We start from the raw sequence: 12,524 nt of genomic DNA, 5'->3' as shown, positions 1-12,524 counted from the left end.
CATAAACACACAGAGTCAGGTCTGTGATTCTGACTGAAATACAATGGAATACTTAGCATTGAAGCTTAGCCTCCAGGTGAATATGATTGTACACACACATATACACCTGTATGTGAGTGTGTGTGAGTGTGTGTGTTTGGTGTGCATATTCATGGTCCTGGCTTTCATCTGCAGGTCAAGCTTTCATTTAAGAAAATCAAATGAAGCTGGTGTTCCTCTCCTGCTCTAAGTGCACTGTTGTACAAAGACACATTTCAAAGTCAAATTCCCACTTAGCCTGTGGAGTGTGCACGGGCACGTGGAGTGGCTAGAGTTTGTGGAGTGTGCACGAGCGTGTGCTCAGTGATACAGCAGGCAGAAATTCATCAAAGCCTAATGTTCTTTCAGAGAAAAAACACACTTAAGAAAAAAATGTATGTGTGTGTGTGTGTGTGTGTGTGTGCAGACCTTGCTGTACCCGTGTGTGTTTCTGTGAATGTATACATTCATATTTATCAGCATAAAGATCTAAACTAAATGCTAATTAGTAGCCTGTTGTTAAGCATTGTCTTAGCTAGCAACAATTAGCAATGTTTTTATTTTACAACGGAGCCAATAACAACAAGGCTCTGAGTGAGAAGTTAGTTACAGGTGTGTTAGCATCATGTTAGCTCTGGACAGGTTTGTGAGCCAAAGAACAAGAGCAAAACAAATGTGTGTTTGTGTGTGTGTGTTTGACTAACCACAGGTTGATTAGCAACAGGTTTGTGCGCAAAAGTTCAGCCAAGGACAAGTTAAGAGCAATAGGTGTAGTGGCAATAGGCAGTGTGTTAGCATCCTGTCAGGTTTATGTCAATAAATTACAGTACATTTTTACTAACAAGACTGTTAGTAAATGGACAATAATTTGGTTAGCCTTCTACTAGTTAGCGACGGGTTAAATAAGTTCCTTTGAACTAATGTCAGTTAACAAGAGGGTCAGTCAGTGACATGTAGCTCAGGTCTATGAGCAGCTAAACTAGCTCCAATAGCCACACTAGCAACACGCCCAAATGCAACAGTTTAATTATTAATATTTGTTACAGTAGCAAAGGTTGGGTTAGCATGACGTCTAACGATGTACATTTAGTTAGCGACAGGATGATTGGTGACCATGTTGTTCGTCCAATGGCAACTACAAACAGGTAGTCCATCAGTAAAGGATTTTGTAGTCCAAACTTTCAGGAGCAACAAAGTCTCCTCAGACTTAACATTACTTTAAAAAGTCATTTTTTTCACTCTCAAATATGGTCCTACCTTTGACAGAGGTGTTGGGGGGTGGTCCTTCGATGCGTAGGTTCCATGGCGGGTCTCCCTGGTTGGCGAAGTCCCTCATCTTCAGGTAGCTGATGGTGAGACGGATAATGGACGCTTTGTCCAGCTGACTGGTGATGGCGCCAGGCAGCGGCAGCATCTTGGCCAGTTCATAAAACTCAAAGTTCTCTTTTCCACGCCGCGACCGTGCTGCGTCACGTGACTTCTCCTTCCTCAGAGCCTGCAGCCTGAGAGGACGGAGACAGAGGATGATGGGACATTAGGACGTTAGGACAGCTGCTGAACATCAAAGTAAAAACCTTAGTGACCGCATTAGTGATTGTGTTGGTCAGTGGTAAAGGTTGGCTTTATGCTCAACCCTCTTCACGTCCTCCTCAGCCCAGACATCTGCAGAGACTCACTACTCTTCACCTTCTCCTCCTGTTTATTTTGTCTGCTCCTTCACCACCTCCTCTCCTCACCTCCATCCTCACCTCCTCGCTCTCCGTAACTTCCTTTTACCTCCATCACTTTACACTCCATTAATTTAAACCAAAGAACCGTTCTGTTTGTTCTCTCCCCTGTCTTCCGCTCTCTCCGTCTACCCCCGCCGTCCCCCCTCCCTCCCTCTCTCTCTACCTCTCTCTCTCTCTTGTCATCATCATCTCATGCCGTTATGAATTAACTCTGCAATAAATCAGCTGCTAAAAACCTCTATGGGCTTCCTTCCGGCCACACACACACAACCACACACATATAAACACACACACACACACACAAAAGACAGGTGATTAATTTTTGCCTGTGCAAAAAAAAAATACCAAAGAAAAGTGTTACAGGGAGCGAAAGAAGGAGGAGGAGGAGGAGTAAGAAGAGGGATGAGATGGTGAGAGGAGAAACACTGAGGGGGAGGAGGAGAGAAGGTGGAAGAGTTGTTTAGGGGCGACAGATGAATAATGGCTGTCATCAAGGAAAGAATATCATTTTCATACTGTTTGTCATTTATTTATCTGAGGGAGGAGAGATTAAGGAGAGAGGAGAGAAGAGGAGGAGAGAGGACAGGAGGGGAGAGGAGAGGAGAAGAGAGGAGAGGAGAGGAGAGGAGAGGAAGAGGAGGAAAGAACAGAGTGAAAAGGGATCCACCGCTGTCAGTTCCACAAGAACTGAATCTAAAACCTCAAAAAAGCCCAACTGGGTGAGGAGACGGTGACATCATGCTGTGGGCGTGTCCTGTACGTGTTTCTCTACGTTCTTATCTCCACATATTGCAGCAAATTCATTTTCATTTACTTTGAACCAAATTCAATTTTCCTTCCATTTATATTTGGGGGTAAAATAAACTCCGAGCTTCATTTTTTCCCTCTCTTGTGTCCAGATAGGAGAGTTATCTGTTTACACCATCAGCTCATCCATCAGCTCAGGCCAGACTTGGAAGCAGGAGGAGAAGTGGGAGGAGGAGGAGGAGGAGGAGGAAGAGAAGGAGGAGGAGAGGAGAAGAAGGAAAGAGAACAAACAAACATGGAGGAGTTTCAGCGGAGGAGATAAAATAGAATCACAGCAGCGGTGAATATGAGGAGAGATAAGAGGCCGAGCTCTGTACGGCTCTGTGGGACGACGGGGAAATCTGAGCAGCGTCCAGGTCCTGACCACTGACGGCCTTCAGAACTCTGTGCACGGGCACATGCACGGAAACAAACATACCATGTTCTACAAAAAGGTGCAGAGAAAATCCTTAGCCAAAGAAGTAGTAAATGTTTCTTCAACAATACACAATAGAACAAATCATTAAAACTCAGCGTTTTACAATGTTTGTCAAACTCTGACTTTCTCATAACAAGGTCTACAGAGAAAACCCATGATTTATTTTACAATGTTTGTCAAACTCTTTCTCATACCAAGGTCTACAGAGAAAACCCATGATTTTACACCTCAGCCTTCAGTAACAACTGTTTTACCACTGTCTACACCACTGAGTTTAAATGATTTGTTTCAATTCATCTCAGTGACACACACTGACCACACGAGGCAGCGGTAGACCAGCAGCACCTTTGGCACTCTGGGCTAAAACCATTGATTTTTCTATGGAAAATGACTGGTTTACAAAGTGAAATGACTCAACTTAGGAAACACTCACACAACAATGAACCACAGGTCAATAGAACAACCAGCAGCACACAGTCGTTGTTATGGCAACACCCGTGTTTAAAATCAATTGCTTTGATTTATCCCAGTTACAAAATCTGACCATGAGGGGCAGTAGTGGACCAGTAGCTCCGATGGACCTGAAAGATAAAATCCCTTTTTTTTCCAATGGTTTTTGGTGTGGAAGAGTGAGGAGTGAACCGGACTGCAGGACAGTTGTCACTGGCACAGGACGGTGATATTTGACGTGTCTTCACAGGTACGTTTCTTTGAGAGATTTCATCAGCAGGGGGCGCCGACAGCGTGTGTCAGTATCTCTTAGAAACACACTTTAAAAATATGCTGAGTGTCCTTTAGGTGTCAGTTTATGATTGTAGGAGAAGTGAAAGAGGAAGTGACGGTCCTTTTTAATAAGATCGTCCTGGGATCATCACATGATTTAGGCTTCAGGCTGATGAAAAGGGACAGAGAACAAGTGCTGTCTCTGTCTTTACTGCTGCTCCTCATTTTTAAAGCTCTCTCTACCCCACTCTCTCTCTCTCTTTCAATTCAGGTGACCTGCAGCCAAGGTTCCACCCTGTCAACTCTGCTGAGGACGGGAACCAGGGGGAGAACACACACACACACACACACACACACACACACACACACACACAGAGGGTAATTGCCTCCATGGCTCTGGTAAAGGAAGGCAGAGAACAAGTGTCACTTTGGATTAAACCCCACCTGCTGACATCACCGTGGCGATGACATTGCTGTTCACTGTGTGTGTGTGTGTGTGTGTGTGTGTGTGTGAGTGAGTACTGATCACAGGAGTGCCAAAATCGATCTATAGGTGAAATCAAAGAGGGAGGAGGAGAGAAGGAAGAAAGGAAGGATGAAACAAAGGAAGAAGAGAAGGAAGTTAACCAGGACGGAGGATTCTATTAAAAAAAACAACAACAAACAACAAACCATCAGCTGCAGCTCATGAGTCCCGCTGGGCTAAAATCTCTGATTTTCTCCATGGACTTTGGTCAGTGGTTCATAATCTCCAGTCTCCTGTCAGAAAAGTTTGTCTAACCCTGAAGCGACGCAGTCAAACAGCAGCACAAACACAGAAACCTCCTCTGCTGACGGTGTAAACATGAAGGATCGTTTTACAGCACACATTACAAATACACTCATTATCATTTACACTGAGGTTTTTTTCTATAATTTATTTTAAAATGTTCAACAGCGTTTCCTCCCTGTAATTTGCCTCCCTCTCGTTTGTTTCTGATTCATGTTACTATTCATCTTTAGTAATTAAAACCCTGCTCTCATATCCATAAAATTCACATTATTACAGCCCATAATCTTCCTTATCGTATTAGTCACATGAGCGTTCCTTAATTGTTCTAACGTTGTGCATTAATGATTTCATGCATTTTAAAATAAATAATGTAAAAGTTTGTCTTTTTGCTGAAGGAGATAAAACTGCAGTTGTCCAATTAAAAGACAAAATGTCCAGGAGCTAAAACAATGACAATAGGAAAGATTTATTAAAAGTAGTGGAAGCAGTGTTCATATACTGTGGTGTGACTAGGTCTGTGCACGTATGTGTGCACGTGTTGTCTGCTGGCTGCTGTCATAGACCGCAAACATCACTGTAGGTTGTTCTCAGTCTGTGGTTTTGAAAAATGTTTGAATTAAATGTATTTGTTGTGTTGATTTTAACATCTAATACGTGTTTTCAACACCTTTAAACTGATGTCGTTAATGACTTCAACTCTTTTGACACTTTCCACCAGGAAGTTCTTTTTTCATTTATATGCTTCCAATGCCAAATCCCAGAGAGAAAATGTGAACTTTTACACACAAACTGACCACAGGAGGCAGCAGTAGTTCTGCTTCCTTTGTGCCAAAGTCCCTGATTTCCTCCTGGACTTCAGTGTGGAAATATAAAAGGAATTGTTTCCCATTAACCTGCTTTGTCACGGCCTCAGACAAAAGCCTTCCTCAAAAACCCTGAACTCTGCCTTTAATCTGCAGTAACTGATCAGGGCCGAAGTTGAAACAGAATCCAAGCTCAGTGTGTCTGCTGTTGGAGTGTCCAGGTGTGTTGGACAGAGGTGTCCACTGTGTGTGTGTGTGTGTGTGTGTGTGTTCACAGGCCAAAGGTATGTTGTTCTGACTCTGTTGCCAAGCTAATTAGCTGTGTAGAGCAGCTCAGGCCTGTGGAGAGGCTACACCACACTGTGTCTGTGTGAAACTCTGCCAAAACACCTTTTTGCTGCTCACGCACACTTCATCTCAAGTGTTCACACACACACACACACACACACACAGCGTCAGGTCCTGACTCTCTCCTGGCCTGCGATGCTAACATCTTGTTATCCGAGTCAAAGGTCGACTTTTACACTGCTCTGTTTGCGGCACACGTTTGTTCACTTTCTTGGCCTAAATTTCACAGAAGTTCATTCACTTTGAGTTGAAACCCTGTGTTTATTAAGGTCCAGACAAAGATCCATCAATCATCTCTACCTCTGATGTCCTCCAGGGACGGGGCCACCAACCACCAGTCCATTCATACCTCAGAAATAAAAGGTCCTAAAATGAGCCGGGACGACTGGGATGGATGGATGGATGGATGGATGGATGGATGGATGGATGGATGGATGGATGGATGGGTGGAGCTGGTGTACAGAGGGAAGAACAGAAAGAGGTTGGATTGTTGGATGGATGGTAAAAGACAAGGACGGACCAGAGGGTGAGGATTTCTGAGTTGGACGAACAACATTAGGGTGAAGAGGAGGAGGAGACAGGAGTCATGACAGGAGACAGGAGTCATGACAGGAGACAGGAGTCATGACAGGAGACAGGAGTCATGGAGGTAGTTTTGCAGAAGGAAGTGAAAAATGAAAACCAGAGAAACCAAAAGAGTGAGTAAGATGAAGGAGGACGACAGGAAGGAAACTGTCTGTGGCTGTCTGTGGCTGTCTGTGGCTGTCTGTGGCTGTCTGCCAAAGAAGAGGAGGAAGAAGAGGAGGAACATCTCTGTGTGAAGGTTAGAGGAGGACACAAGGAGAAAAAAGACCGAGGAGGAGGTGATGGAGACGAGTGAGGAGGAAAAAAAGAGTAAAGCAAATGATAAATACATGAACAGAAAGAGGTGTAATTCTGTGTCTCCGAGGGGGGAGCAGTGTGTGTGTGTGTGTGTGTGTGTGTGTCCATACTCCTGCCAACTCTTTAACGAGGGACTGCTGCTAATTTCAGAGCTAATACTGAACCGTTCCACACCACTGGAGCCAGGAAGGAGGAGGAGGAGGAGGATGTAAGGAAGGAAGGACAGTGGTGAGAGAGGAGAGAGAGAGAGAAGAAAGAAGGAAATAAAGGCAGAATTTTGGATTACAAAAATGAAGGATATATTAAAGGGGGGAGGGGCCGTGGAGAGAGAGAGAGAGGAAGGAGAAGAAAAGTGATCTCCTGTCACTGTGACACAGCTCACCACTGTCACCACAACCAACTGTGACCTCTGTTTTAACCCATCACCACAGTGAACAGTGGCAGCTTTAAGAACCAGGAGCAGTGAGTGAGGACGGAGCCACTACTGCCCTCTGAATTTACAGGGGCAAATGTGTCAGGACGGTAATTAAAAGTTTTAAAAATAAATTATTTTGATGTATTGCTGCTGCTGCACAAACTGACCACAAGGGGCAGCAACGGACAACCTAAGTGTCTCAACAACCTAAAATTTAGATTTTTTTTAATTTATATATTTTTTATTTGTCAATGTCTGGTTTCAGGTGTAATGAGTCCAAAAGTAAATTCTCAGCTGACATGTTTCTGTCAAAACATCAAAAAAGAAAAAAAGAAAAAGAAGACGAAGCTAACGAAAATCATTTAAAGGAAAAGTCAGTAAGACTCCAAACTGCCGTCTGTCTTCAAATAATCTTCAGGAAAATCAATGGACTGATGTTCTGCTAACTTTAGCTTTTTACCCCTGAAGTAACCACAAAAACACACACTTGAGGACACACACACACACACACACACACACACACACACACACCTGAAGTGGAGCATGCTTGTCGTAATTTACCCAGTGAAACCTAAAAACACAACAACAACAACAACAACAACAACAACAACAACAACAACAGGCTCCGTGCACATCTGTCGGGTGCCACGCTGCTGCCAGCCTCTCTGACTGTGACTGATCAAAGCAGGTTACAGAAACCTGCTGCTGCTAAGGCTAACACACACACACACACACACACACGGGTGAGCTCCACTCCATCTATAATAGATGAGGTAAACACAAAGACGCTGAGACTTTCTCTGGCCTTTTTTTCTTCTGCTCTCTCTCTCTGATTTATCTTCCTATCGAGTAAACACTCAAACAAATCAAAGATTATAGGCTTTTTCTTCTGCAGTTAACTTCTGTCAGAGCCAAGAGTTTGGACTGTGACGGATGAGGCTTCACCTGGAAAACAACCCTGCACTTCAGCACACTTTTATTTATGGCAGTGGTCATGACACAGTGTCTGTGGTTTTTACCCAGCGTCCCTCTGCTTTAAAGGATTTCCCTCCTGCAAAATGATTCCAGACTCCAGTGGTGTCAAAGTCACTGTGAAGGGATCAGAACTAATGAAACGTCGATGCACCTGCTGGAACTGCAATGCTAATTCAATTCTTACATTTAAAAAAAATGAAGTTCTTCAATCGTCCCACAATGAGGAACTGTCCAGGTCTGTGAGTCTTTGACACCGATGTTCAACGCAAATAATGATCATGTCATTGGCCTTGAATGTGTGAAAAAGTGTGTGAATTTGTGTTCATCTTTAAAAGTGACCCAGTGATGGAACACAGGACTGTCCAGGGTTTGATCCCTGCTGTGTTCAGACCAGGTCACAGTTTTAAAACCTACTCCAACCTGACAGATGTCCAGTGCTGCTGCTGCTGCTGCTGCTGCTGCTACTGCTGCTGCTGCTGCTGCTGCTACTGCTGCTGCTACTGCTGCTGCTGCTGCTGCTGCTACTGCTGCTGCTGCTGCTGCTGCTGAGGCTGCTGCTGCTGCTGCTGCTGCTGCTACTGCTGCTGCTGCTGCTGCTGCTGAGGCTGCTGCTGAGGCTGCTGCTGCTGCTGAGGCTGAGGCTGCTGCTGAGGCTGAGGCTGCTGCTGCTGCTGCTGCTGAGGCTGCTGCTGCTGCTGCTGCTGAGGCTGCTGCTGTTGCTGCTGCTGCTGCCCACTCTAACCCCAGAACACTGTCAGTCCTTGTCGGTATCGTTCATTTGCAATGAGCTTCATCCGCACTAAAGCTCACCATCTGTGATTGGAGTTATCGTGTCCCTGAACGCCTCACTGGGTGTTGACCCAGTCTGACCCGACTCCTTCTCTGCTCCTCAGCCTCATGCTTTGTTTCCTCCCTCTCTTTTTCCTCACTCGCTCGCCAGGATCATAGCACAGAGCCCTCTTAAAACACACACACGCACGCTCGCACAAAGACACTCCCACGCACACACATACCAATGTGAGTGAAAAGCTAAAAGCCATTCAAGTTAATTGCGGCAACAAAAGCACAAGTGTTTATGCAAATTGTTCTTTTATTCTGACTCTTAACGCTTTGCTCTGCAGTCACTCCTCTCTCTCACCCACTTAAGCCTCTCACCCATACATCCATCCATCCATCCATCCCTCCATCCATCCATCCGTCGCAAAAAACTACATTTAAAAGCAAGTGTGTTTGAAAATGAACCTCTTTTTTCTAGCGTCAGTCAACAATAAAAACACAGTAGTGTCCTAATCAATACAGTCTTAGCTGACGCTCCAATCATTCCCTCTTTGTCATCCAGTTGGTTATTACAATAAAACTCCACAGGACACTTCAATAAAAGAAAAAAAACAAAAAAACAAAACAATCATTGCACAGTCTGTTATCCAGTTAGAAAGCGGGGCTGACCACGACTGATCCAGAGGTCAGCCTGACTGTTTGTGCAGGTGAACCACCTGATCCAGAGGTCAACATGCTAGCCTGACTGTTTGTGCAGGTGAACCACATCCTCATCCGTCTTTTCAAAGTAAAGCGATTATTCATGTTTGGTCATTCTCGAGCTACAGTGCACACAAAGATAACGTTAATAAACGCTGTAAACTTTATAGAATTCACACACATTTTAAAATAAATAAATTACCAACGAATTGAAACAAAGTCGCATTCAGACAAATCACGATCCAACTTAAAAACAGTCAACAAAGGACTGACATCAACATCCTGCGATTAATTAATTTAATCAAGATTATAAATATATCGTGTCGTCTGCATACAGAGCACATCTGGAGATGTGACGTCAAGGTGCAAGATTTAAAAAACACATTCCATTAAATGTGGTCATTTTGAAGCCAGAAACAATGGCTTTGGTTTTAGATATTTTGGGGTTAACTTTGTATTTTTGAATTGTTTTTAAAGGAGACGAATGAATGATTGAATAAATTATGATACATTTTTTTCAAAGTCAAAAAATAATTCTGCTTTAAATCAATGAGCGATTCCTACGTTCAAGAAAAATATTTTTTTTAAACTTGAAAAATTCAACTTGGATTTCCACACACAAACACAAATGTGCAAACACAGTGTGTGTGTGGAGCTCCGTGTGTGTGTGTAATGAAGTTCAAGTGTCCAACAATTCCAAACAGCCTCCTGCTCTGCACACTGTGTGTAGCACCTCTACTGGCCAGATGGACCAGCGCGCGTGTGTGTGTGTGTGTGCGTGTCCACTCGTCCTTGAATAAAGACACCATGGTCAAACTGTGTGTGTCCTCGTGTGACACGTAAATGGAAACGTGTGTGATGTGCATGTGTGTGTGTGTGTGTGTGTTTGTGCATGATGACTAACTGGACGTCCCATCAGCAGAGCATCTGTGATCTCAGGTCTCCAGAGGGAGTTTCCTGTCAGCTCGACAGGTTTATACAGCCACAGGAGGGCGAGTTAGACTGGGCGAGAGACTATGTGGTACAGAGAAGGAGAGAAACAGACAAAGAGAGAGAGAGAGAGGAAGACAGAGAGAGAGTTAGAGAGAGACCAGAGTGTCTTTTGTCCAGCAATGATTATGGTCTCAGACCAGACGGTGTGTGTGTGTGTGTGTGTGTGTGTGCGTGTGCCTGTGTGTGCGCATCCATAAACCGCCGCCTCAATCTAAGACTACATACAACAATCGGATCAGTACCGTTGTGGTAAAAAGTTGAATTCCAGTTTTTATGTGTAGACGTCCCCTGTCCTCCAGCAGGGGGCTCTGGAATCACTCATTAGTACAGACTGACACACAGATGTTTGTTTGTTTGTTGCTGTACTGTTAGCAGGTGAACCAATCACTGGCTCTGGTCAGCGTGGACAATAGAGTCAGCAGGATATTCTCTTCACCACAGCAGGTTCTGGAATATTCCACTGTAGCATTAGTTCAACCACAAACACAGAAGTGAACGTCACGCTTTAACGTTAACTCTTCATAAATAACTTTGGCGCAGAGCTTTTCTTCTAGAACATACTGTATATCTGCTCTCTGCAGCGCTGCTCGTGATTGGACGGACCTTTTTCTAAGAGATGGTGGCTGAAGAAGCTCTTTTATGATCTTGTCTCGTCTCAGTTCAGTTCTAATCTGAGAGACAGAGAGAGAGAGAGAGAGAGAGAGAGAAAACTGAGGGGGATTTTCTGCTAAATGGTCTCAAGGCAGCAAGTGGAGCAGAACTGGAGGAGATAGAGTGAAGATTCTGCAGCGGGTGAAGCCGAGAGAGGCTAAAATACCAGACAGGAGGAGGAGGAGGAGGAGAGATTTTTATACATTTTTGGTTTTTGAAACCCACAGACTTTCCACCGAAGTTTTAAAAAATGGGAAAACATTCAAATCTATCGATAACTAGAGTGTAAATTTCACAAATGTTGAGTCATTAGTCTCTCACTCATTAGTCTTTAACTCATGTTTTGACCCCAGGGGGCGCTTTTCATGTTGAACCCTTTTTGCTTCTTTTTGCAGACCTAGTTGTAACATTCAAAATCCTCAGCAGTCAGGTTTGGTCTTATTAATTCTTACTGAGGTGTGTTTGTGTGTGTGTGTGTGTAACATAAACACACACACACACACCTGTCCTGACTAAGAAATCACATTTACAAACATGGTGTCAGGCAGAAAAAACAGTGGCTTTCATGTCTCTCTGTCTCAGTGTTTTCCTCCGGGGGAATCTCTCAGCAGAAACGAGCCCCGATGATTATGGGAAAACGCCGCGGGCAACAGATGAGCAGCAGCAGCAGCAGCAGCAGCAGCAGTAACAGCAGCAGCAGCAGCAGCCTCAGCAGCAGCAGCAGCAGCCTCAGCAGCAGCCTCAGCAGCCTCAGCAGCCTCAGCAGCCTCAGCAGCCTCAGCAGCAGCAGCCTCAGCAGCAGCCTCAGCAGCAGCCTCAGCAGCAGCCTCAGCAGCAGCCTCAGCAGCCTCAGCAGCAGCAGCCTCAGCAGCAGCAACAGCAGCAGCAGCAACAGCAGCAGTTGATGCAGGTGAGTTTGAATAAGGCAGAGAGCACAGCTCTGCGCATTAACGTGTAAGTGATAAGAGGATGATGTTGCCACCAGGGGGCAGCATCAGTTATTTATTCTTAACTTTTTGCTGATGATATAATGTTTTCCTGCTAATGTATAAGTTGTGTGGTGTAAAACCGGTGAACGTAAATAAAGCCGTCTCCTGCGTATAGCCCTACATGACCACATAACGGTCCAGTCCGGTCCGGTCCACGACTGGTGGTCAAGTTTTAACGCCTTATGTCGGAGACTTTAATACTTTAATAAACATATGGGAGATGGTGATGTAAACACTGCTGTAAACTGAGGAGCCTCTGAGCTGGAATTGATGCTTGGAAAGATACTGGAGTTATGGAGCTGTTGTAGGAGCTGCTGCTGCTGCCGAACCTGCTGCTGCTGCTACTACTGCTGCTACTACTGCTGCTACTACTGCTGCTACTACTGCTGCTACTACTGCTGCTACTACTGCTGCTACTACTGCTGCTACTACTGCTGCTACTACTGCTGCTACTACTGCTGCTACTACTGCTGCTGCTGTTACTGTTACTGCTGCTGTTACTGCTGCTGTTACTGTTACTGCTG

General features: G+C 44.7%; 1 protein-coding gene across 3 annotated transcripts in view; it reads right to left on the bottom strand.

Moving 5' to 3' along the window:
- The window catches only part of npas3 (neuronal PAS domain protein 3), a 152,055-nt gene that overhangs the window by 89,744 nt on the left and 49,787 nt on the right, over positions 1-12,524 (bottom strand). For all 3 annotated transcript variants that reach the window (XM_008315565.3, XM_017034430.2, XM_017034437.2), the window contains one exon: positions 1,276-1,520. In XM_008315565.3, the coding sequence (XP_008313787.1) occupies positions 1,276-1,520 (245 nt within the window). The remainder of the gene's footprint in view (positions 1-1,275; positions 1,521-12,524) is intronic.

Source organism: Cynoglossus semilaevis, chromosome 1, assembly GCF_000523025.1.
Source record: "Cynoglossus semilaevis isolate Cse_v1.0 chromosome 1, Cse_v1.0, whole genome shotgun sequence".
NCBI classification, from domain to species: domain Eukaryota; kingdom Metazoa; phylum Chordata; class Actinopteri; order Pleuronectiformes; family Cynoglossidae; genus Cynoglossus; species Cynoglossus semilaevis.
Note: the sequence above shows the minus strand (reverse complement) of the source record. Positions and strands in the feature narration are given on the sequence as shown.